Here is a 26,250-nt window from a genome sequence, read left to right as displayed (position 1 = left end):
TACAGACCTCTTAGGAGTGGGATGAGGTCAATTGTGGATAGTTTGAGGTTAAAGGAGTGGGGGTTTGAGGATGTAACAACAGAGTCGGGTAGTGCATTCCAGGCATTGACCACTCTGTTGCTGAAGTTGTACTTACTGCAATCAAGTTTTGAGCGGTTATCATTGAGTTTGTATCTGTTGTGTGCTCTTGTATTGTTGCAGTTGAAGCTGAAGTAGTCATTGACTGGTAGGACATTGTAGCAGATAATTTTGTGTACTACACTTAAGTCCAGCTGTTGGCATTATAGTTCAAGATTGTCCAAGCCCCAAATTTCAAGCCTGGTGATATAGGGTATTCTGTTGCGAACAGAGGAGTATTCTTCTTGTGAAATACTTCTGGACTCACTCAATTGTATTAATGTCCAATATACAGTGTAGATTCCAGACAGATGTGCTGTATTCGAGTATTGATCTAGCAAAGATTTTGTATGCCCTAGTTAGTAATTCAATATTTCCAGAGGAGAAGCTTCATAAGATTAGATTTACAACTCTTAATGCCTTTTTAGCAATGCTGTTACAGTGAGATCTAGCACGTAGTTCATTAGATATGAGTACTCCGAGGTCCTTGACAGAGTGAGGGTCATCAACAAGTTCATATCCGCCTAGCTTGTATTTGGTGTACTGATTTTTTTTTTTAAATAAACTTTATTAGTTTTACTTTTTTTAAAAACAACAACAACACAGCTACAAAGTATATACAACAAAAAGACGAACAGATCTTGGCATGGGCCAAGAGAGAAAGAGAGGAAAGCTTGAGAGAGGAAAGAGGGAAAAGGAAGGGAAGGGTGTGGGGAGAAACGTGGGGATAACAGAAGTAGAGAAAACAATTATAATAAAACCATATTTTTGTGACTGTCTGTAAAGTCTTTTCTTCTTCCAGACTATCGTCGGCAGTGCTTTTCTTTATCTCTGCCTCGGAGGACTCGGCCTTAATTTTCTTAGAGGTGATCTATCTTTGATTAAGCCAAATGTACAAAGGATTCCAATTGCTATAATAGGTTGAAGATTCTTTATTTTTTAATACTTGGGTTAGTTTGTCCATTTCGGCGCATTGTAAGATTTTCTGAATAACCATAAGATCAGTGGGGATAGAGGGTAGTTTCCAGCACTGGGCAAATGCCAGTCTGGCCGCAGTTAAGATGTGGATTGTAATATACTTTGACTTTTTGGATATTTGTTTATCAAAAATTCCTAGAAGGAAGGACTCTGGTTTGTACTCAATTTGTTCCATGGTTATTTCCTCTAGCCAGTGTCTAATTTTTTGCCAGTACTTCTGGGTTTCCTTGCATGACCACCACATGTGAAAGAAGGTACCTACTATGTATTGACATTTCCAACACTTGGGGCTCGTGTTGGGGTGCATCTTCGCCAATCTCGAAGGGGGCAGGTGCCATCTATAAAACATTTTATATAAGTTTTCTTTATAAGCTGCTGATTTCGTGATCTTAATGTTCCTGTTCCAGATCTTTTCCCATTCTGCTAGGGTAATGCTCCGACCCACATTTCTGCTCCACGCAATCATATTTCCCTTGACAATTTCTTGTTCTAGCTCTGTTTCTAATAAATATTTGTAAAATTTAGATATATTCTTTTTACTTGGTCCTAGTAGAATTTTGTCTAGGGTCTGTAATTTATTGTAGATTCCAAATTCCTTAATGTCTTGTTTGTATTTACTATGAATTTGAAGGTACACCCATTGATCAATTATAAATCCTCGCTCTTGCAGTTCTTGTCGTGTTTTCAATTTTCCTTGTGGGTCTAATAAATTTTCGTACTTAATCATTTTGGTTATATCCAGATAATTAGGGTGTACTATCGCTTCCATTGGGGATAGCCAAATCAGTATTTTTAAATAAAGCTTTTTACGTACTTTTTTCCAATTAGTTAATAAAGAGTCCCTGATAAGATGCCTATGGAAATATGATTGCCTGGGTTTCCCAGATTCCCACAGAAAGGCATGCCATCCTTTCTGCATATCGTGGCCTTCTAATACTAGTGTTCTTTTGTTGGTTAAGTTCACCCAATCCTTTATCCATAGTAGGGTGGCTGCCGTATGATATATTTCCCAGTTTGGCAAGGCTAACCCTCCTCTGCTTTTCAAATCTTGTAGGGCTTTTACGTTAATCCTAGCTTTTTTCCCCTGCCAAATAAAATTCAATGTTATCTTGTTTAGTTCCGTAAAAAACTTTTTATTTAGTTTAATTGGTATTGTCTGGAATAAATATAGAAATTTTGGCAGAATATTCATCTTAATCAAAGCAATCCTGCCCAATAAGGAAAGTTGTAAATTGCTCCAAAAATCTAAGTCTTTCTTAGTTTGTTGGAGAAGTTTATCATAATTGTTTTCTTTTAACGATTTGCTTTGTGGAGTTAGCCAAATTCCTAAGTATTTAATTTTTTTTGTCACTTGTATTCCCATTGTTGTCTCTAGCTCTTTATTCTGGTCTCCTGTTAAATTTTTAGTCATTAATTTTGTTTTTCCCCTGTTTATTTTAAATCCCGCGACTTCTCCAAATCGTTCTAGTTCTTCTAATAAGTTGTGTCCTTTTTCTATGGGCTCCTCCAGAAAAAAAACCAAATCATCTGCGAAAGCCTGTACTTTATATTCTTCTGATTTGATCCTCAAACCTCTAATTCTCAAGAGCGAATATGAAAAGCAGAGGGGAGAGAGGGCAACCCTGTCTTACCCCTTTTTCTATTTTTATCGGGCCAGTTTGTTCCCCATTTATTAGAATGTTTGCCTGTTGAGTGTGGTAAATTGTAGTGATGACATTTTCAAATCTGGTGCCAAGATTCATATTATATATTTTTTGAATTAAGAAATGCCAATTTAAATTGTCGAATGCTTTTTCAGCATCCAAGAACATAAATGCAAATTGTTTTTCCAGGTGGGCTTCATAGTATTCTGAAATGTCTATCACTGTTCTTAAATTATTCTTAATTTGTCGAAATGGGAGAAATCCATTTTGATCTTCATGGATATAAGTGTTTAAAACCAGTTTTAATCTATTGGCTATTATAGAAGAGAATAATTTATAATCTGCATTCAGGAGCGAAATTGGTCTATAATTATTAATAAGTCTGTGGTCAAGGTCCTCCTTCGGGATCAGCGAAATTAAGGCTCCCCTCCACGAGTCCGGCATCTTGGCTGCTAACAGTACCTCATTAAATACATCCAGCATCAGTGGTCCAATTTGTTCTATGATAATTTTGTAAAGTTCTACCGGTATCCCGTCTGGTCCTGGTGCTTTATTGTTACTTTGCTTCTCTATTGCTGACTTCAGTTCGGACCATGTTATATTTTGGTTTAATAATTCTATCTCTTCCTCTCCAATTGCTTTATCATTCGCTTCCTCCAGGTATTTCATTATTTTATCCTCAGAGACTTCTTCTTTTTTGTATAATTTCCCAAAGTAATTAGAAGTGATCTCTTTTTTCTTCTCTATCTCCTCTTGCATATTGCCCCCCTCATCCATTAATTGGTGTATCAATCTTTTTTCTTTCGTTTTCTTAAGTTTGTGGGCTAACCATCTCCCTGGCTTGTTTGCATGCTCAAAGTAGATTTGTTTAGTCATTTTCAGACTAATCTCCAATTTTTCTTGTTCCAGTAAGTTTAGTTTGTGTTTAGTTGTTATTAACTGGTTCTATATTCTTTGGTTTTTGGGGTTCTTTTGTAATTGGGTTTCTAAATCCTTAATTTCTTGTTGTAAGTTACTTTGTTGGGCATACTTTCTTTTATTTCTCATAGCATTGTAAGAGATTGTTATTCCTCTTATAAATGCCTTTAATGTGTCCCATATATTTTGTTTCGAAGTTAGATCATTATTATTTTCCTTTAAGAAGAAGTTCAGTTCTTCTTTCAATTTATTAGTATATTCTTCTTCTTTTATTAAATGAGTGTTAAAAGTCCATCTTTTCTTTGGTTTTCTTCTACCCCTCCAGGTTATTTGAATTGGGTTGTGGTCAGCCCAATCATTTGGTAAGATTTCGCTATCTTTGATTTCATTAAATAATTCACCGTTTATCCAAGCCATATCTATTCTTGTCCAAATTTTGTGTGGGTTAGAATAATAAGTAAACTGTTCTTTTTTTGGGGATTTAATTTTCTCCAGATATCTACCAGATTCATTTCATTCAACATATCCTTACATGGCTTAGAGAATTCTCTATTTCCTTTTTTGTTCTTACTCCTATTACTATGATCCTTCCGATAGTCAGCAATAGAGTTAAAATCGCCAATTAGAATAATATTACCATTTTCAAATTCTGTTATTTTTTGATGGAGATGTTTAAAAAATTTACCTTGATCATCATTTGGGGCATAGATTACTACCAGTAAGAGTGTAATACCATTAATCGAGATTTGTACCACCAGAGTTCTTCCTTCAGGGTCCGCCCAGATTAACTCCGCTTTTAAGTCATCTCTCACATAGATTGCAATACCTTTCTTTTTGTGTTTATCAGCTGGTGCTGTAAATAATTTTCCCAGTTTCGGACAGTCTAGGAATTTCTCCTCACTTTTCCTAATGTGTGTTTCTTGTATGCAAATTATATCAACATTTTGTTTTATTAGTTTGGTTAGAATCCTTTTCCTTTTAGCTCTTGAATTTAAGCCGTTTATATTAATGGAAAGAATTTTCCTTCCTTCGTCCATTTACTTAAGTCTGCCTCGCTTTTTGTCTCGTAACTCTACGGCTCTCTTCTTGTGATTGATATGGAGTTGTTTCTTCTCTTTCTCGTTGTAAGTTGTCTTTCCCTTGAATTTGGACAGGTCTTTCTTCTTTGTTCCTGTGGCGGTTACGATCTTCCTGCATATTCCTTTGGATTTTCTCCCTAGTGAGTTGATCCTCCGTGGTTGTTAGCTGTTCTAGGAAGTTTTGTGCTTGTTCTATTGAATCTATTTTAATTTTTCTTCCCTTCCACGATATTAGCATCCCTTCTGGGATTAGCCATTTAAATGAGATTTCATTTTTATTTAAGTAATTGGCTAAAAATTTATATTCTTGCCTTATGGCCCTCACTTTTCTTGGAATCTGCTTGAGAATTATGATCTCTTTGCCCTTATATAATATTCTCTCATCTCTGGCCTTTCTATGTATTAGGTCTCTCATGCATCTTCTTGAAAAGCGGATATGGATCTCCCTTGGGCAATTGTGACGCCTTGCATAACTGGTGTTCACCCTATAGATTTCATCAAATTCCTTGAGTAAGTCATCTTTCTCTTTTTCAGCTAGTTCAGCCAACAAACCTGCCATTAATTGTTCTAATTCTTCATTTTTGGATTCCTCCACGTTTTGGAACCTTAAGTATGCAGCTGCTCTGTCCATCTCAAGTTGGACCAAGGAATCTTCCATTTCTCTATTTACATTTTTAAAATCTTCCTCAGTCCTTTCTAGGTTTCTCTCTGCTTGTTCCGTCCTCTTCTCTATTTCTTTTATTTTTAATTCAGTTCTTTCCATGGCCAATTGCATTGTCCCAACCCTATCTTCAACTCTCTGTATATCTACTCTCATCTCCTCTTTTAATTTACTCATTTCTTCTTTCAGTTCGCTAATATCTGCTCTGGTCTCATTATGATTCCTAATCATAATCTCCTGCATTCTAGACATTGATTCTTGCATTAATTCTTGCAGGGATAATAATGTCGCTTGTAAGTTGGCATTAGTAACAGTTGGTTGTTTTTCTCCTACCAAGGTCTCTTCTATAGTTTTCTGCATTGTTGGGGAGGCCGTTGCCAGAGTTGTCATCAAGGTCTGGTTGTTCTTCCTTCCTGTTTTCAGGGCCGTAGTTGTTGTGGAAGTCATCTCTGATAAGATTTGTTTTTGCAATTGGACTATGTTAAGAATATTATCCCAAATCACCATTCGATGTATTATGTATTATTCTCTATATTAAATTCAAATACCGGAGTTAATTGTATTTTACCCCTAATAAATCATACTTGTTTAAAGCATACAACCAACTCTAGAATATCTCACTCTATATATACTTTTGTCCTATAGTGTATATTAATATTTAAGATTCCATTTTATCTGAGACAACCCTATTAACAGTCCTTAAAATTTTTATATATCCAAGAGAGTCTAATCTGTAAACCTTAATGACTGTAACAAGCAGTTTGCCTTTATACTTAACTATTATAGAAAAAAAGGAAAGAACAAAGAGAAAGGGTGAGAGAGAAAGAATGCAGGAAGAAAGGGGTCTTTTCAATTTTAGGGAATCACAAAGCACGTATCTGTAGGATTAGTTCCATAGAAAAACAGGTCTGAGTTGGGGCTGGCGTTTTACTCTTATCGTCTCTCCTCCTGGGCGCACCAAGGAAGCAGGGGGAGGAAGTGCTGACTAATTGCTGTCAGCAATCAGCGATCAGTCTTGGCCAGGCTTCCGTCTGTCTCTTCCTTCTTCTTCTTCCCTCCTGCCAGCAATTGTCAATCCACAGTCACTTTGGGCATCAGCCTCAGATCGATCACTTTAAAAATCAGTTTTGTAGGCAGTAATGCTAAAAGGAAAGGATCTTGCATATAAAAGTCAGTACGTCGTTTTCTGGCTCTCTACCTCTCGCTCTGCCCTCCTTCGCAGCTAAAATCCTCTCCTAGTCTTCTAGCCTTCTCACGCGCTGATCCGAGATGGCAATCCACTCCTGAGCTTCTTAAATTCCCCAGCCTTTTTCTCTCCTCGGCAACGCTCCAATCCACACTTTCACTCTAAGTGTCGAGCCACTTTATCCCCCTTTCACTTTTCAAATGCTTTTCTGGCCGCTTGTCTCCAGCTTCCCCCACTGTTACTCACAATGAAACAGGGAGAATCAGACCGATCTCTCTCATGGCTTTGTAGTCCTTCTGCCCTTTTCCGCTCAGACCCTTCAGGCAGTCACTTTTTGCTTCATCAGTTCAATGGCAGACCGGACTTTGGAGCCGCCATTAGCTGGCAGCTGGCTCAATCGCGCTGGTCTCAGAGGCTCTTCCTTCATTGCTGGGGAGTTGCCTACCCCCAAACAGCAACCCGGGGGTCCTCTATTCTGACACGAAGCTCTACGGGTTTCGTGTATCCACTGGGGATCCCTCCAAACGCGAGAAGAGGTGTTCGAAAGCCCCAGCTGGGCTTCTCCACCTCTGGACGTCCCTGTCCTGCCACCGGAAGCTCCGGTGTACTGATTTTTTTTACCAACGTGTAGGACAGAGCATTTGTTGGTCGAGATTTGGAGTTGCCAAATGTTTGACTATTCAGACACATAATCAAGGTCACTTTGAAGAACAGTAGCATTGTCGGTGGTGTTGAATAGTTTTACATCATCCGCGAAGAGGACACAGTTGCTTATAAGGTGATCGCAAAGCTCATTTATATAGAGTATAAAGAGTGTGGGTCCTAGAACGCTGCCTTGGGGGACACCACTGTTATTTGGAGCAGGATTTGATATAGTGCTCCCTATTTTTACTATTTGTTGCCTGTTTGACCGGAATGAAGTAATCCACTTATGAAGAGATCCAGAAATGCCGTAAGAGTTTAGTTTTAACAGTAGTTTGTCATGTACCACTGAATCAAAGGCTTTGCAGAAGTCTATGTAAATTGCGTCTATTGCTTCACCCTGGTCGAGTAGAGTAGTCCATATGTTTTTGCCGTGTTGGAGTTGTAGGTTGCAGGACATTTTTTTCCTGAAACCAAATTGTTTTTTGGAGAGTAGGTTGTTTGACTCTAAGTGGAGTGTGATGAATTGGTTAATGATTGATTCCATGACTTTGCATGTGACACAACACAGTGAGATTGGTCTGTAGTTTTCAACCAGGCTGGGGTCATCTTTTTTGAAGATAGGGATGACCATAGCTAAGGTTCAGTAAGAAGTTGGTTTTGAATGATATATCATATAAAATGCTTAGGGGTTCTGCTATGGCAGAGGAGAGCTTTTGTAAAAAGTATGCACATAATCCATCGGGGCCAATAGATAGGGATGGTTTTAGGTTTCACAGTGCCTTTTCTACATTATCTTCTGTAAAGTCAATATGAATATCATTGCAGTTAGTTGTGGTACAACTAGGAAATGTGGGGCATGAGCCATTGCTGTTTACAAAGACTGAACTGAAGAATGTGTTGAAGAGGTTGGCCTTAACAGTTTCATAATTGGCTTTTTTGAAATTGTATTTTGGAGATCCATCATTATGATCTTCTTTGTGAGGGTGTAAATTGAGACAAAAGTCAATCGTACTGTGGTCACTGTTTGAAAAGGGTTCTTGTATTTGTAGGCCATAAATTGAGTTTGAGCTGTTGGAGAAGATGAGGTCCAGGCAGTTGTTGAGTCTAGTGTTGTTAGTTACTAATTGATCCAGTCCTAGTATGGTAACAGCATTGTACAGGGTTGCATGTATGGGTTTGGATATACATTCATTTAGGGTCCAGTCTATAAGAGGTAGATTGAGGATTGACCAAGGAAAATAAGAGGGTGTGAACAAGAGACAGCCCACGTCAGCAGTGAAGTTAGTTTGTTTGCCTGAACTATGTCATAATCAGGGGCTCTGTAGCATAGTAAGAAGCGGATAGTGGTATTTAAGGACAGTTCACAATCTTATGCTATACAAAATCTTATACTATTCAGCTTCACTGAATAATCCGAGGATATTATGTTATCCTGAGAGAAATGGAGAAAAGCATCTTTTTAATCAATGTTTACTATATATACAGTCACAATTTGATATATCACTATCATGACCCTTTTATTTGCCTATTTTTTAGCAATTCCCTCTTCTTTATACACCAAGATTTGTTTCAAACCCGGTATTGGTTGGTTGTTTAATTTACCATCTATAACAGCACTAAAATATTCTTTTGCAACTGTATTGATTAGAATTTTCCAGTGGACTGTCCTTTATTTCAGAAAGCTATCCTTTATTTAATTTATTTATGTTCTTGATGTTGCTCTTGAACTTTCTTTTATAAAGCAAAGTTATAAAAATAACTATATTTTTAATTCTTAGGAACCCCTTTTAGGTTTATCTTTTATTTTTTCAAGAAAATATGGTCACTGTAATTACCTCAGAGCTGAAGTACCTCAGCAGAGAGGCTGGTTAACCCTAAGGATATCTTTTTATTTATTTATCAAATTTATATTCTGCCCATCTCACTGTCCCAAGTTACTCTGGGTGGCTTACAAGATGGGTCCCCAACCTGTGGGCTGAGGCCCACTATGGGGCCATGGCCTATTTTCAACTGCGTGAGACGTGGGCACCAGCACTCACAGCCCTACTTGCATGAGCAGCTGGCACACATGCCCACCACTCACACAAACAAAGCTGTGTGCACGTGCATGCCTATCTCTCAAACAAAACCATCCCCTCTTCCCTTCCTCCCTCCCTGTGTCAGACCGCCAACTTGGAAAGGTTGGGGAATGCTGGCTTACAATATAGAAGCATCAAAACACTATAAACATTAAAATTAAGATAACAAACAAAAAGTTAAATGCAAGAGCACAGACAGTATGGAGGCCAACTTTTGCCTATCACTCAACCATCTCCAGCATAGTGTACCACAATTAGGGCGCCAACCCAACTGGCAGAGCCAGTTTTTAAGGCCCTTCCAGTAGGCCAGAAGAATGGAGGCACTTCCAGAGGCAAGGTGTTCCAGACAGCAGAAACCACTGTAAAGAAGGCTCTTCTCCTTGATCCTGATAGCTGTAATTCCTTGGCTAATGGATGAAGAAGGCCTCTTCTGCTGATGCAGTGGCCAATCCCATTGGGGTGAGATGGTTCCTTAGTTTCCTTTCTCCACTCATTAAACTGCAAAGGAATCAAAACCAACTTTTGAATAAATCTGTCAAAATTGTATAAATAATAACCTTTTGGTGGTGCCTAAAATAGAGATTAATTCTGAATTTCCTTATTTCAAAGAATAATGAAGTTCAATGATGTATAGAAAATTAAATCAATCATTCTCAAAAGGTAAACATGCATGAAAGAATGTCTCTTCCAAAAAAAATGTTTAGTAGGGAGCTTAAAATAATGTGAATAAGTTAAATTCAGGTTAATTGTATTTATTTTGTCATAACTATCTAAGGATTTGAGAATATAAGATCTTATTCCATTTGTAGCAAAGCCAAAGATAAATTCAAATATATCAATTGAGAAAGCATTCTAGCAATTGTTGCACCAAGATAAAGAATCAGAGCAGAGACTAAAGCCAAACAAAACATAAGATAATTATTACTAAGGACTAATCGTATTCAATTTTATTTTCTTTACTTATTAGCAGACAAGATATTAAAATATACTGCTCAAGATTAGAGATAGAAGTTTCCAGACTGTCAATGAAACATAAACTGTCATTTACTTGTCTTACATGTTTGTCTCACAGTGTAAAATACCTTTACTATATTTAGAATAGAACAGAACCAGAATAAAAAGAAAAGAATTTATCTTTGACTTTTACTGCACCATACATTTAAAAAAATAAAAGCACACTACTGGTAACCACAAATATCTGGAGCCATATAAACCACATCTATCCAAATCTATTATAAATAAAAAAAAGTTTCAGAAACTCAAAAAAAATTTTTTTTTTTTTACTGATTATTCCCAACACGGAACTTTTTTCTTTTCTTTTTGCAGCAGTCTTATACTTCAAGCTCTTTATTACCCTAATCAGATGGCCCCAACAAACTTTCACCTAACTGCTTCTGATTACTAATGGGAACCATGTGTGATGAAGAAATATAGATTGTGATCTGAATAATCCTTAGAGTAGTGATAATTAATAGAGGAGGAGCTTGGAGTTTGGAAAGTCAGAATGGGTACAGCAGATCCATACTCATGGATGCCATGGCAGTAATCTGAAAAATAGATAACAAATGAAATACAATCATGCAAGGAACATGTAGATCTGTCTGCTTTTTGATTGCTTACTTTCATAAAATATGTAGAAATCTGCAGTGTAGTCTCCTTTTATGAATAGCACCAATTCTTCTAGACTAGGTCAGAGAATGTTCTTTTCAGGCAAAATATCTACTTATCTTGACATCTATTTTGTTCTTTGCATTTAAGGCCAAAAATATTTAAAGCAAACATGTTGCCTTGTATAACATTATAATGAGAACGATACCTCCTTTTTTACAGGTATGGTTTAAAAACCGCAGAGCCAAATGGAGGAAGCGGGAAAGAAATCAACAGGCAGAACTTTGTAAGAATAGTTTTGGAGCTCAGTTCAATGGACTGATTCAACCTTATGATGAGATGTATAGTAGTTATTCCTATAATAACTGGGCTACCAAAGGACTTACTGCCAGCACTCTATCAACAAAAAGCTTCCCATTCTTCAACTCCATGAATGTCAATGCTCTTTCTTCCCAGCCCATGTTTTCAACATCCAGTTCAATAGGATCTATGTCTGTACCCTCCTCAATGGTTCCTTCAACAGTGACTGGTGTGCCAGGCCCAAACCTTAACAATCTTAACAGCCCTGGTCTTAACTCTGCAGTTCCATCCAGTACCTGTCCCTATGCATCCACAGCCAATCCTTACATGTATAGGGATACTTGTAACTCAAGCCTGGCTAGCTTGCGATTGAAGGCAAAACAGCATGCAAATTTCACCTATCCAGGAGTGCAGACGGCAGCCTCCAGCCTGAGCCCATGTCAGTATGGTGTGGATAGGTCAGTATGAGAACCTCCACTGCTAATTATGAACTATTAGCAGAACAAAGTTTCCCCTGCAGATGAATTCCAGAAAGATGTATTTATAATACTGTTACAAATCTTTTACTATCATTTTTGTAAAGTATATATTTTTACTCACTGAACGTTCATTTGAGGCAGAGGAACTTTTTGCCAAGGTTTGAATTCTTACCCGGTGATAACAGCATACCCAGGGAAATCATTGACATTGCTCATAATTTATTACTGCAATTTATGCTTTATACATATGACTCCTGCTTACATAAGGAAGTCTAGATTCTGTACTTGAAATACCAGGTTTGGATTTTCTGTATGTATATTTCATAAAAGTTTGTCATGAAATGCCCTGGGTAAAACTTTTGTTTTCCTTTAAAAAAATAGCATATCATAACAAAAAGTTGCCAAAAGTAATTTCATAGCATGGGAAGGAAATTTATGTGCAGACATGCCATGAGTTATATGGAAGATCTAGGACAAAGAAACATAGATGTGCTCCTAGGTATCTCTGGGTATCATGACTGAAATAGAAGCTGTCAATTTGTTATCAAAAGAGCACTGCTATTTGGAGAAAATAGACAAGTAATCAGACTTGAAACAAAACCATTTCATGATATAATAGTTCTACAGGATACTTATTTAAATGTATAAAACCAATAGGTATGTCAACTATATTTAATTTCCCCATGCAATTTCATTGTCTACCAAGCAGTTATGGTGCAGTGGTTAGGATGCAATATTACAAGCTGCACACTGCCAGGAGTTCGATCCTGACTGGCTCATGGTTGATTCAGTCTTCCATTCTTCCAAGGTCAGTAAAACTGACTACTTAGAAAATGTTGTTGAAGTATAAGACTAAGTACCATTGCTATTATAAACACACACAGTTTGCAATGACTTAAGTTCCCAAAGATAAACAAGAAAAATGCCCCGAGCATCTCATGCACATGTGATTATTGCATAAGCAACAAGCACTATTTGTATGCAACAATTCCTAACTTCTAGAAAAATTAGGTCTGCAACTGAATAGATGTAATCCATTGAATTACACAAATGGATTCTCTGATAGACTATATCCAGGCAACATCTTCCAATTATTAGTTTGCAGGATGATCCATTTTTTCATTGTTTTTTTCATTGAGCTTACAAAAGTAGTACATGTGCCTCTGAATCATACTAATGTTTCTGCAATAATCTGTCACAAGCCAGCAGGTATAGAAGGAACTTTAAGAACATCACTTTATCACTTCCCAAATTTGTCCACCAGAATTCCTGAACATTTTAGAGCTCAGAAATGTACAAAATCCATTATAAAATCCATAGATGCTAACCATGACCAACAAAACCACAGCCTACTGTAGTATGAATGTATAGTTGGAAGAGGTGAAGAAAGTCATGCTCATCTACTGTAGTTTCTTTTTACTTGACCTTATTGTAACTTATTTTAAGTGACAAAGTGTGTGGGTATTATCAAAGTAATTTTTCATGCTTAGGTTGGGTTTTTTGCTACTCCAACATCCCGTTAAACTACTCAAAATGGGTGATCCTAAAAGACTGTAATTTATAAATTATAATTTTTCTTTAAAAATTATGTTTTCATGCTAATAAATTGAGTGCTACTAACAGGGCAGGCTACATTTTAAAATTTGCCTCAATAGTTTTCTTTAAAAAGTATACATGCTTTAAAAATATCTGTTTCTTTTTATCTGTTGGATTGTGTATGATTCTGTGTGTATATTTCTGTGTGTGCTTGTGTCTGTGTATAAACATATGCGCAATGAGCAGAGGTCATTTGACATATTTTAAAATAAAGATAAATTTAAATTGCTGTCTGATTGGGATTTCTTCACCCTTACAAATTAAAAGGTTCTTCAGAGATGGAAATCATAAAAAAAACCTACAATTAATGCTCATTTTAAAACTCCCAAGAATCTTCTACCCCCCCAAAAAGTCCTTGTGGTGTGTTGAGAGTATTTGGGATAGGACCAGGCTCAAATGACTGTGGGACAGTGCTGTCTCTTTGCCCAAACTTCCTCAGATTGTTTTGGGACAAAGTATCAATAAAATATCAAGGAAGATTTTTCCAGGAAAGGAGCAATTCCCCTTTTATAATCACCTTTTCGCTTATGAAAAGATACATTGTTTTTATACTTACCCCCTTTTCTGAGCCTAGAGATTAGTGAAACAAATATATTTGCTGATGGTACTATCCAGTCATTCACAATCTTGATATTTACTTATATAATAGCTGCCCAATCACAGAGCTGTATAGCTACCCATCTCAGAGATTTTAATGAAATTATTTGGACTGTATTACAGGTGAAACTCGAAAAATTAGAATATCGTGCAAAAGTTCATTTATTTCAGTAATGCAACTTAAAAGGTGAATCTAATATATGAGATAGACTCTAGAGAGACATGCAAAGCAAGATAGTTCAAGCCGTGATTTATCATAATTGAGATGATTATGGCTTACAGCTCATAAAAACCCCAAATCCACAATCTCAGAAAATTAGAATATTGTGAAAAAAGTTCAATATTCTAGGATCAAAGTATCCCACTCTAAACAGCTAATTAAGCCATAACACCTGCAAAGGGTTCCGAAGCCTTTAAATGGTCTCTCAGCTTCGTTCAGTAGGAATCACAATCATGGGAAAGACTGCTGACCTGACAGTTGTGCAGAAAACCATCACTGACACCCTCCATAAGGAGGGAAAGCCTCAAAAGGTAATTGCAAAAGAAGTTGGATGTTCCCAAAGTGTACATGAATAGAAAGTTATGTGGAAGGGAAAAATGTGGAAGAAAAAGGTGCACAAGCAGCAGGGATGACCACAGCCTGGAGAGGATGGTCAGGAAAAGGCCATTCAAAAGTGTTGGGGACTTTCACAAGGAGTGGACTGAGGCTGGAGTCAGTGCATCAAGAGCCACCACACACAGACGGATCCTGGACATGGGCTTCAAATGTCATATTCCTGTTGTCAAGCTGCTCCTGAAAAACAAACGTCAGAAGCATCTTACTTGGGCTAAAGAAAAACAGAACTGATCTGTTGCTCAGTGGTCCAAAGTCCTCTTTTCTGTTGAGAGCAACTTTTGAATCTCATTTGGAAACCAAGGACCCAGAGCCTGGAGGAAGAATGGAGAGGCACACACTGCAAGATACTTGAAGTCCAGTGTGAAGTTTCCACAGTCTGTTGATTTGGGGAGCCATGTCATCTGCTGGTGTTGGTCCACTGTGCTTCATTAAGTCCAGGGTCAACGCAGCCGTCTACCAGGAGATTTTGGAGCACTTCATGCTGCCTTCTGAAGACGAGCTTTATGGGGATGCTGACTTCATTTTCCAGGACTTGGCACTTGCCCACACAGCCAAAAGCACCAAAACTTGGTTCAATGACCGTGGGATTACTGTGCTTGACTGGCCAGCAAACTCACCTGACCTGAACCCCATAGAGAATCTAGGGGGCATTGCCAAGAGAAAGATGAGACATGAGACCAAACAATGCAGAAGAGCTGAAGGCCGCTGTTGAAGCATCCTGGTCTTCCATGACACCTCAGCAGTGCCTCAGGCTGATAGCTTCCATGCCACGCCGCATTGAGGCAGTAATTGCTGCAAAAGGGGCCCAAACCAAGTACTGAGTACATCTGCATGCTTATGCTTTTCAGAGGTCCGATACTGTTCTATGTACAATCCTTGTTTTATTGATTGCATATAATATTCTAATTTTCTGAGATTGTGGATTTGGGGTTTTCATGAGCTGTAAGCCATAATCATCACAATTATGACAAATCACAGCTTGAACTATCTTGCTCTGCATGTAATGAGTCTATCTCATATATTAGGTTCATCTTTTAAGTTGCATTACTGAAATAAATGAACTGCACAATATTCTAATTTTTCAAGTTTCACCTGTATGTTTCACACCCCTATAGAGTTATTATTGGAATACTAATTATTTTGCCTTTTCTGTGCAAAAACACTTTGGTCTGCTTGTGAATTGGTTCAAACTGATTTTTTTTTAAAATTACTTTCTCTTCATTTTTCAGTAAACCAAGGAAATGGTTAGAGACTGGCATCTGATTCATTTCCAGATACAGAGAACTGGCAAACTCCTCAAGTACTTTCTATAAAGCTGTAGGATCCATTAGTTATCAGAGGCAGACCATGCAAACTGGTCCCACAACCCTCAGAGGTCAATGGTAGTTTTCCAGATAATGGGTATTGGTCCCCAACTTGTACAGCAAACTACAGTACGGAAGGAGGTGCTGAAGAGATAGGAAGCATCAGAAGCATACAGTAATCAACAGAAAGCTTAGCAGACACTTGATTTGTGCCTATGCTGTAAGATTAAAAAAAACCTGAGTTCTGAACAAAATAACTTCAGTAGAAGAGCAGGAAGCAACAGCAGATAGCAGGAAGCCTGCCTCTTGGGAATCTTTCTTGGTATTCTTGAGAAGGATGAATAGCTTGGGAAGCATATCTTAAAGGCTTTATGTCCTGATTTCCCCTTTCTAGGAAGCATCAAGTCCAAAGACCAGATTATACCAGATTGGGGTATATATCAGTAGCAACCTGGCCCCAACAACTTTGGAAAAATCTGTGTGCAGAATTCAGTGCCACTTGACCCAATCTAGTTTGCTTTTCTTTTTGGTCTGGTTGAAATCAGGTTGGCAAACTTCTTGAAACTTCCTTGGTGCCAATAAAGTTGTTGCAACAATAGTTTGGGCCCTGCCCTACTTAGGTCATGCCTATGAGTATATGCATTTTTCTGCAAATATGCCCATTGTTCAATGCACTGTTTTAGTAAGATATTCATATGAATGCATACACCAAATAAAAGCAGCCCAGTCCAGATAAACCACATCAAATTGGTATGCTTCTTGAGATTATATCTAAGCCAGTTTCTCTTTCTGCATTGTGCTTTAATGTTTCTGGATTGCATAGGCATCTGTGACAATTACTCAGGTAGAAGACATCCCAATAGATGATTCTGTGAGTGATAATGTGTTTGTTAGAATTGTTATTCCTTCCCAAGTTTGTTTCTCAAAGAAACAGGTTCTGGCTTTCAAGGTACAGTTTTTTATTTACCCAAGAGAATGACAGCAAGCTGTTAACTACTCCTGTGACAGCATTCAAATCAGTCCCTTTTATACAACACGGCTCACAATTCCTGCTCACCCATTTTCCATCTGTTTTCCATATATGTGATGTCCTTCCTTGCTGTGGCTTCCAATCCTTAAGCAAACAGTACTTTTAATCCAGAGGTACCCAACCCCCAAGCCTTGGCCCACTACCAGGCCGCAGCCTGTTTGAAACCGAGCCATGCAAGCGAGGGGCATGTGCACTTGCACATGACTGTCCCCTTGTGTGAGAAGTTCACTCCTTGTATGCTCAGATGTGAAACTCTCCTTGCATGAATGTAGGGCACACCCGCCCGCTACTCACACCAATGGATCTGTGCATGTGCCTGCCACTCATCCCCCTCCCCCACTGGGCCAAGCTGGAAAGATTGGGGACTGCTGCTTCAGTCTAAGGCATAAGTGTCCAATCTTTTGGCTTGCCTTGGCCGCACTGAGTGAAGGGGAATTGTCTTTGGCCACCTATAAACTGTTAAAAGTTTACAATATTTTAGGCCCATATTATTAGCTGTCCAGGGCCACTTATGGCCCATGAGCCATGGATTGGACACACCCGATCTAAGGATAAGTTATTCTTGGAATGCATATTATCCAATTTCTATTCTACATCTAATTTTAAAGCCTTAATAAAAATATAAATACTAACACTAAATATTACATTCTGTAAACTTTTCTAACATTCTTTTATTTAAATAATGAAACAATCAGTCTAGAACTTGACAGGTAGAGAAGTGGTATTACTGAGTTGCCTTCCTCACAATGTGAAAGGCAACCAAATTGGCAGTGCTGCCAGCTTATCTATGATGGGACCCACCATCAAGATTCCTTAGATATTCCTGAGATACATTTCACATGTATCTAGCATACTTGCTCTGCATCTGAAGATCTTATACACTGATTAGCTTAGCTTCTTGCTGGATACCAAGGTATTTCCAAGCTGGCTATCTTTGGTGCACACAGTGGAGAATTCTGCAGTGTTCACCATAGCTGGAAAACCTGAAACATTTTCCTTATCTTTCAAGGAGATTCCAGGCTTGGTAGATTCAGCAAGTGCCACATAATGTGAGGACTGTGCTTGATGTAATAGGATATCCATAACAACATAATGAAAAACAAACCACACTGATTTCCTTGGATGCTGAGAAAGCTTTTGACAATTTGAACCAGCAATTTCTGCTTAAAGTATCTGACCAGAATTTTATTCAAGTTATCCTGTCAATACATAGATCTCAAAAGGCCCAAATTATGGTTAATGGTGACGTGACTAAATCATGTTACATCCAGAAGGAGATAAAACAAATTTATCCTCTATGTTGTTTATTTTGGTTCTTGAAGTTTTGAATAGACAGATCTGAGAATAGACCGTGAGTAAAGTATAACTTTTATATTGCATTGTTGTTAGAAGCAACATGAACACCAGGATTTCTCTTTTACAGTGAGAGAAAATGGTTCTCCAGCTTCATTTACTAAATCCTAATCTCTTAGAATGCAAATATAATCCTAGATTAATATAATCAGTGATGAACTGATATGGGAGTGTAATACTCCCATTTCCGTATGTAACATTCTGAAGTGTTACCAATATGGAATAGAAAAAAAAATCATTTTTATTCTCTGGCGTGCATACATATGTTCCAGTTATCTTTAACTGGATATGGTGCATATCAACAATTTCTGAGCCAAATTGCCTCAAATGGACTAACAGAATGTGGCCAAAATCCATGCCCGTGGAATTGAAATTTGACAATTTTATAAAATACTAAACAACCCATGACCCCCTTGGCTCATTGTTTCAGGCAAATATTGGGTAAACAAATGGAGTAGGCTAGATTCTTCCTCCCCTTCCCATCATTTCCTTTCTTTAACCTCCTTCTTGTATTCTTAAGTATCACTTTCATGAGATCAGTAGAGGAAGTGGATTTGTATGGATAAGAAAGTGTGAACATGTGAAAAGCTCAAGATGGCTTTTCCTTTTCCTACTGACAATCTGCTGATTTTGCTCCCTGGATTTAAATGGGAGCATTAAGAAATGAATGACCCAAGACCGCTTTCAGATGGCCATGGACTCAACCTAGGAAGACAAATCTTAAAAATTCTGTCTGGGAGCTATCAGAAAGTCACCACCATCCAAATTTGATTTCTTAAGAATGCCTGGTTTTTCACTTTTTGAAGCTTTTGTTTCACTTTGCTTTTTATCTTTAAAAGTTGAGGGAGATGGGAGGAGCTAGCGCCGAGACGATACGGCTTGCAATCGAGCTCTACGATTGCAGCCGATATCTTCGCCCCTGGCCGGTCCAAACGGACCTAAACCGTCCCGTAGGGACGGTTATTGTGAGGGGTATACCCTGTGGATCCCAGGGACACCGCAAAGTCCCTGGATGACCCAGGACAAGTCCCTTTTGCTGGCGGCGAAGAGGCAGCCCCCATGCTGCTGAAGTCGGGGCAGCTCCGGAAAGGAAGAGGCTGAAAGAGAAAGTGTGTCGGCTGGGTGAGAAACTGCTTTTTTAAAAAATATTTCGCAGTTTGAAAGGACACTTTGACTGTTAGAAGAAATCTGTGTGATTTTTGACAAAACTGAATTGGCGGCGTTTTTTTAAGGGAGACGTCAAAGCGAGGTTTTACTTTTACTTTTATTTTTTTTTTGTTACCGGGCTTTATTGCTACTTAGTAGATAACCGGACTGGTCTTTTTTTTTCTTTTTGCATATATTTCATTCTCCCTTGGATCTCTTTTTTTTCTTTTTAACTTTTTTCTAGGCTAGAGGCTCCCTTTGGTTATTTCTCTTTTTGTATATATATATGTATATATCTCGTTCTTTTTTTTGAACTTTAACTATCTCTTTGTGAGAGGAGGGGGGAAAGTGAGAACTAAGAAACTTTGTAACACTGCCAACTAGAGGCTTGAAGTTTTACTTGAAGTGGAGAAAAGTATGAAAGGCTCCTTCTCAAGGACATTCTTGTGATAAGATAGAGGGAAGAGCGCAGTATTATTACAGGTGCTTTTCTGGGTTTCTATCAACAATTAAATATTTATGGCTTGACTTTGAAGCCTGTGGGAAAGGGAAGTGAGCCATAACAAAAGCCTTGGACAATTAAACAGAGTGCAGTGTGTTGTTTCTCTCTTTTAAATTTCCTTTTTTAATTCCACTACCCCCCACCCCACTAGCATTACTGTAAATTCTTATTTTAGCAATGTTTTTATTTTTACTTTTTATTTTCAAGGGGAAGCCTTAGATTTTTTTTTATTTTTACTTTTATTTTTTCTTCTTTTTTATTGGGATTTTTGTTTTTTCTATTTATACTCCTGGATTATTTTGGTCTCCTTTTCTTTTCTTTTTAAATTGGGATTCTCTAATTGGATTAAGGTTTGAAGAACCTGAAGATACTATTTCTTTTTTTTTCTTCTCTTGCTTTGTTCTTTTTTTTTATTATTATTACTGGGCTCGCTTCTTTTTATTTTTATTTTATATCCTGGATTAATCTATAATTGGATTAGGGTCAGGAAGAACCTGAAGAATTTCCTTTTTTCCCCCTCTTTTTTCTTTTTTTCTCTCTCCCTCACTACTGGATTTTTTGCTGCTGGACTTTTCCACTTTGGATTATAATTGGCTACGTTTTTGATTGGATTAAAATTTGAAAGAATCTGAAGATTTTGAACCACCTAAAATGAGTAGGAAATTCATACCCCCGGGTGCTTCCATATCTTCTTCTGCTTCCTCACCACCTGGAGGACAACGTTCAATGCAGGTAATGTTAAAGCAAGATAAAGAACAAGAAAAAGTAACTTTACTGATGATCATGCAAGGAATTCAAGACCTTAAGACAAAAATAGATATCATTGAACAAAGAACAGGGAAGACTGAAGAAAAGGTGGAAAATATCCAACAGATGATGGTGAAATATGATGTGAGAATTCAAAAAGTTGAAGAAGAGGGTAAACGAAGAGAGGAGAAGATTGGAAATATTCATACTAGATTAATGGTGATTGAACAAGAAAAAAGCGGGATGTTGAAGTGGGAGATGGAGAGGTCCGAATTTTATCTTAGATTCCAAAATATAGAGGAAGAAAAAGGGCAAGACTTGGCTGCGATAATGATAGAAATCTTGGCTGATGCTTTGGAAACAACAGAGGAAAAGATGATGGATGGAGTAGATGAGATATACCGAGTTTCCACAAGATATGCGATGAGAAATAACCTACCCAGAGAAGTCCACATTAGATTTACTAAAAAATCTATTAAGACACAAATTTTACAAGCGGCAAGAGAGAAGATGTTGAAATTCAAAGGTAAAGAAATCCTGGTCCTAAAACAAATACCTAGAAGAGTGAGAGAGATGAGAGGAGAATATCGATTTCTGACTAAAGCGTTATTAAAAAAGGAGGTGAATTACAGATGGCTGATCCCAGAAGGATTGATGTTTATATGGCAAGAACAGAGATATAGAATTGATTCAGTTGAGAAAGCAGAACTCTTCTACGCAGATTTTTTTGGAAGGAGAGAGGAAGAGGCAGAAAAAGAGGTCTTATTAACTGAATCCCAAGAGGAACAAATGGAGATGGAAAAAGAAGAAGGCGTAGTAGGTGGACAGGTGGATAGCAAAGACCAACGTGAACCAAGATGTATGAGACCCGCCAAGTCTAAATATAAAATATCATCATGGAAGAGAAAAAATTGATAACAATGAACATAAACGGACTGAATTCAGCTGCTAAGAGAAGGAAGACTTTTCATAAATTAGGGAAATTAAAGTTTGACATAATTTGTTTACAAGAAGTACATATTAAAAAACAACATGAACAATTGTTAGTGCAGCCAAAATTAGGGAAACTATTCACTTCTTTGACTCAATGTAAGAAAAGAGGAGTGGTCTTATACATTAAAGAGGCTATCCCCGCAAAACTGATCCACATTGATGAAGATGGAAGAATATTAATGGTGGAAATGATGGATAATAATATAAAAATACTTTTGATTGCAATTTATGCCCCGAATGATAAACAAGAAGAATTTTATAAAAAATTACATATGAAAATAACTGGACTGGACTATGCTAATATAATTATGATGGGAGATTTTAATGGAATCGTGGACAATAAATTAGACTATATAGCAACAACAGCAAAGCATAATAGAACGATACTTCCTAAATCCTTTTTTAAAATGACAGACGAACTAATCTTAAAAGATATATGGAGAGAAAGAAACGCCAAAACTAAACAATATACTTTTTATTCAAATAGACACCTATCATGGTCCAGATTAGATATGATCTGGATCTCAACGGAATTAATATCTAGTATTCAAGAAATAAATATTGGAGCAAGTACTTGGGCAGATCACAACCCATTGACAATTAAATGGAAGGGCCAAAAAAAAAGATCGAGATGGACGTTAAATAATACTATCCTAAAGGAGAAGGAATTTATACAATGGCTCGAGAAAGAACTTGCCTTTTTCTTTAAAGAAAATAGAAAAGAAGATACTTCAGCGCAGAATGTTTGGGACACAATGAAGGCATATGTGAGAGGTTTGATAATAGATTATACAAGAAAAAAGAATGCTAGGAAAAGGCAAGCCACTAAAGCCCTGGAAGATGAGCACAAAAGACTTGAAAAAGAGTTACAGGAAATGCCACAGAAAAAAGACATTAAATTGAAACTGGATATAACTAAACATAAAATGGACTTAATAGAGAAAGAAGAACTGGCACAGAAGATTAGGAATGCTAAACAGAACTATTTTGAAGATGCAAATAAGCCAGGTAGATGGCTAGCATATAAGCTGAGAAAGGAGAAAGAGTCGAGGAAAATATCCCAGTTAATAGATGATCAAGGTCAAGTCTGTTATGGTAATAAAGAAAAAAAGGAAATTATTCGAGACTTTTATGGACAACTTTATAAGAAAGAGAATATTGATGAGGAAAAATTAAACAGTACTTACAGAATGCAAACTTACCTAAAATATCTAAAGAGACTGAAGAAATGTTAGAAAGTAATATAACAATGATGGAATTAAGTCAAGCACTCAAGAAACAAAATAATGGGAAAGCACCAGGTCCAGATGGGCTGCCTGCAGAATTCTATAAAATATTACAAGAATCATTGAGCATTCCACTTTTAGATGTCATGAATGAAGCTATGTCAAAGAAGATGATACCTAAAACATGGTCAGAAGCTTATATTACACTTATTCCAAAAGATGAGGCTGATCTACTGCAAATTAAGAACTATAGACCGATCTCTTTATTAAATGCAGACTATAAAATTTTTGCTTCGATATTAGCAGAAAGACTTAAAAAATATTTGAATATTTTTATCCATCCAGACCAAAATGGATTTCTACCAAAGAGACAAATTAAAGATAATATGAGAGTAATTCTGGACACTTTGGAATACTATGAGGCACATCCTGAAAAGCAAATGGCTTTGATATTTTTAGATGCCCAAAAGGCATTTGACAATGTGAATTGGAGATTTATGTTACTCTTATTGGAACAGATGGGCTTTGCTAGAAGATTTATCCAAGCAATAGAAGCAATTTATCATGAGCAAACTGCAAAAGTAATGATAGAGGGAGAATTTACAGACTCTATTAACATAAGAAAAGGCACAAGACAAGGATGTCCCCTTTCTCCCTTGTTATTTGTATTGACTCTGGAAGTGCTGAATAGAAATATCAGAGAAGATAAAACTATAAAAGGAATGAAAGTTAAAAAGGAAGAATTTAAATTACAAGCCTTTGCAGATGACTTAGTCTTTATTTTAGAAGACCCTATAGAAACAGCCTTGAAGCTGTTGGAAAAGATAGAGACATATGGTGAGGTGGCCGGTCTGAAAATAAATAAAGATAAAACAAAGATCTTGTCAAAGAATATGTTACTAAGACAAAGAGAAGAATTGGCAGATTTGTTGAAAATCCAAGTTACAAACAAGGTTAAGTACTTGGGGATATATTTGACACCAAGATGTAGTACATTAAAAGAGAATAATTATATTAAACTTAAACAACAGATAGCCCTAGATTTGAAGAAATGGGAAAACTTACAATTGTCATTAATAGGGAGGATCTCAACAATCAAGATGAATATTCTACCCAGAATCTTATTTTTGTTTCAAACAATACCAATTAGGCTTGGAAAAGACTATTTTGAGGACTTAAATAAAATTGTGTTGAAGTATATATGGCAAGGTAAGAAAGCGAGGATAAAGTTAAAGCTTTTGCAAGAAGCTAGAACTAGAGGAGGGTTTGGCCTGCCTAACTGGGAGTTGTACTATCAAGCTGCAAATTTGATGTGGGTTAAAGAATGGATAACATTAAGGAAGACTAGATTGTTGACATTAGAAGGTCATGACTTGCTGTTGGGCTGGCATGCTTTTCTATGGTGTAAGGGAACCAAAACACAGGGCTATTTTAGAAGACATTATATACGGGAGTCTTTGTGGTTAAACTGGGAGAAGATAAAAAAACAATGTTATTTGAAAATTCCAGTTTGGTTATCGACGATAGAAGCTTTTTCTTATCCTATAATTTATAAAAAGGAACAAACAGTTAGATATGGGGAATTACTAGATGAAAAGGGTGAACTTAAATCGATACAAAACTTAGAGGAACAAGGTATACAGATGAATTGGTTTTCATATGCGCAAATACACTCAAGGTATGATGAAGATTCCAAAACAGAGGGATTTTATGATAAACAGACTGATTTAGATAAGATCTTGACAGGTACTGATGAGAAGATGATTAAAAAACTATATGGTTACTTATTGGGAATTAAGCTAGAGGAAGAACAAGTTAAAGAAACTATGATTGCTTGGGGGAGGAATTTTGGATATGGGATTGATTTAGAGAAATGGCAGAAATTATGGTCGCAAAATTATAAAATGACGATGTCTACAGCTTATAAAGAAAATTTGTATAAGATGTTTTACAGGTGGCATTTCCCCCCGACAAGGATAGCAAGAATGTTTAAGAACAAATCGGAAAAATGTTGGAAGTGTCATCAGATACCTGGTTCATATTACCATATGTGGTGGACTTGTGAGGATGCTAGAAAATACTGGACTAAAATCCGCATGTGGTTGGAAAAAATGACAGAGAGACATATAGATTTGAAACCGGAGCTTTTCTTATTGGGAATCTTACCAGATGTTTATAGTAAAGATTTGAAGTACCTGATTGTCAATGTATTAACTGCGGCTAGGATTGTATTTGCAAAAAATTGGAAAAATGAGAAAATTCCATTGCAGGAGGAAGTTATTAAGAAAATATTGGAATGTGCTGAGATGAGTAGATTGACATTTGAAATTAGAGAGCAAGAAGATAAACAATTTTATACAATTTGGGACCTTTTCTATCAATGGCTGGATGATGAAATACAAAAATAGAATATTTAGAATGTTAGGTAATAAGGAATATTATTGACTTTTCTTCTTCCTTTTCTTTTGTTACTTGACATTACATTTATAAAATGTTTTTTTTTTTTTTTCTTAAGATAGAATTGGTATGATTATATGATTTGTTATAGAATAAATTACTTAAATTATAGTTATCTCATAAGGCATGATTGAATAAAAGTATAGTCAAATCTTTTTTTTTCTTTCAATAATGATATGAGGATATATAAGTTTGGATTGATAATAAGAGTTATTATGTAATGTAATTGTAACTGTGACTACGAAATGAATGCACAAAACTGATGAACCAACCGACACACTGTTTGTATATAAGTATCGAAGAGAGCTGATGTTTTTATGTTTTTGTTTGTTTGTTTGTTAAAAAACTAATAAAATTGTTTTCAAAAAAAAAAAAGTTGACCGGTTGAATGCTGATTTATTTTAATCCCTTACTGGACTTTATTGGTTCTTTTCTTGTTCCCTTTGATTTATGTTGCTGTTCTGAACAACTTTTGCTTTTTGTAAGGAAAAAGTAATTTTCATTTCATTTATATCTATGTCGGTCTCTCACTACAGGATTTTTACATTTCACTAATTTTCAAAATGGAGTTTTTTTAAAAAAAAATTAGATGGAGATTCCTGTTATTTATCATTGCCAAGTTACAGAGAGCCACAATGTATCAGATTACAGACAAGCAAATATGGCTGACATTTGAAAAAAGACTGGTAATATGAATTCTGTATTTGAAAACTTTTTAAAGAAGTTTGATGAAATGATAATGATTGTGGAAAATATTCAGATGCATCTAGCTGTAATAAATTAGACTCACAAAAGGAATACGATCTGAAAGAAATATGGACTCTACAGACTTAGAGCTTACAGACTCAGAACTGAGTTGATTGCACATGCCATCCTGAAGTTCAATCCTATATTCTTGTACATCAGCTGAAACGTGACTAAGTGGAGAAGTGATAAATTGGTTTTCCCTAGGAAGATTGAAGGAGACTGAGGAATAGATTTATCACATTAA

General features: G+C 36.7%; 1 protein-coding gene across 2 annotated transcripts in view; it reads left to right on the top strand.

Moving 5' to 3' along the window:
* The window catches only part of LOC113443021 (pituitary homeobox 3-like), a 52,371-nt gene extending 38,854 nt beyond the window's left edge, over positions 1-13,517 (top strand). For both annotated transcript variants that reach the window (XM_087933875.1, XM_026710975.2), the window contains one exon: positions 11,136-13,517. In XM_087933875.1, the coding sequence (XP_087790001.1) occupies positions 11,136-11,681 (546 nt within the window). In that variant the 3' untranslated portion in view covers positions 11,682-13,517. The remainder of the gene's footprint in view (positions 1-11,135) is intronic.
* Positions 13,518-26,250: the final 12,733 nt, after the last annotated feature.

The sequence above is a fragment of the Pseudonaja textilis genome, chromosome 4, assembly GCF_049901715.1.
Source record: "Pseudonaja textilis isolate UNSWEBS1 chromosome 4, rPseTex1.2, whole genome shotgun sequence".
In the NCBI taxonomy this organism is placed as follows: domain Eukaryota; kingdom Metazoa; phylum Chordata; class Lepidosauria; order Squamata; family Elapidae; genus Pseudonaja; species Pseudonaja textilis.
Note: the sequence above shows the minus strand (reverse complement) of the source record. Positions and strands in the feature narration are given on the sequence as shown.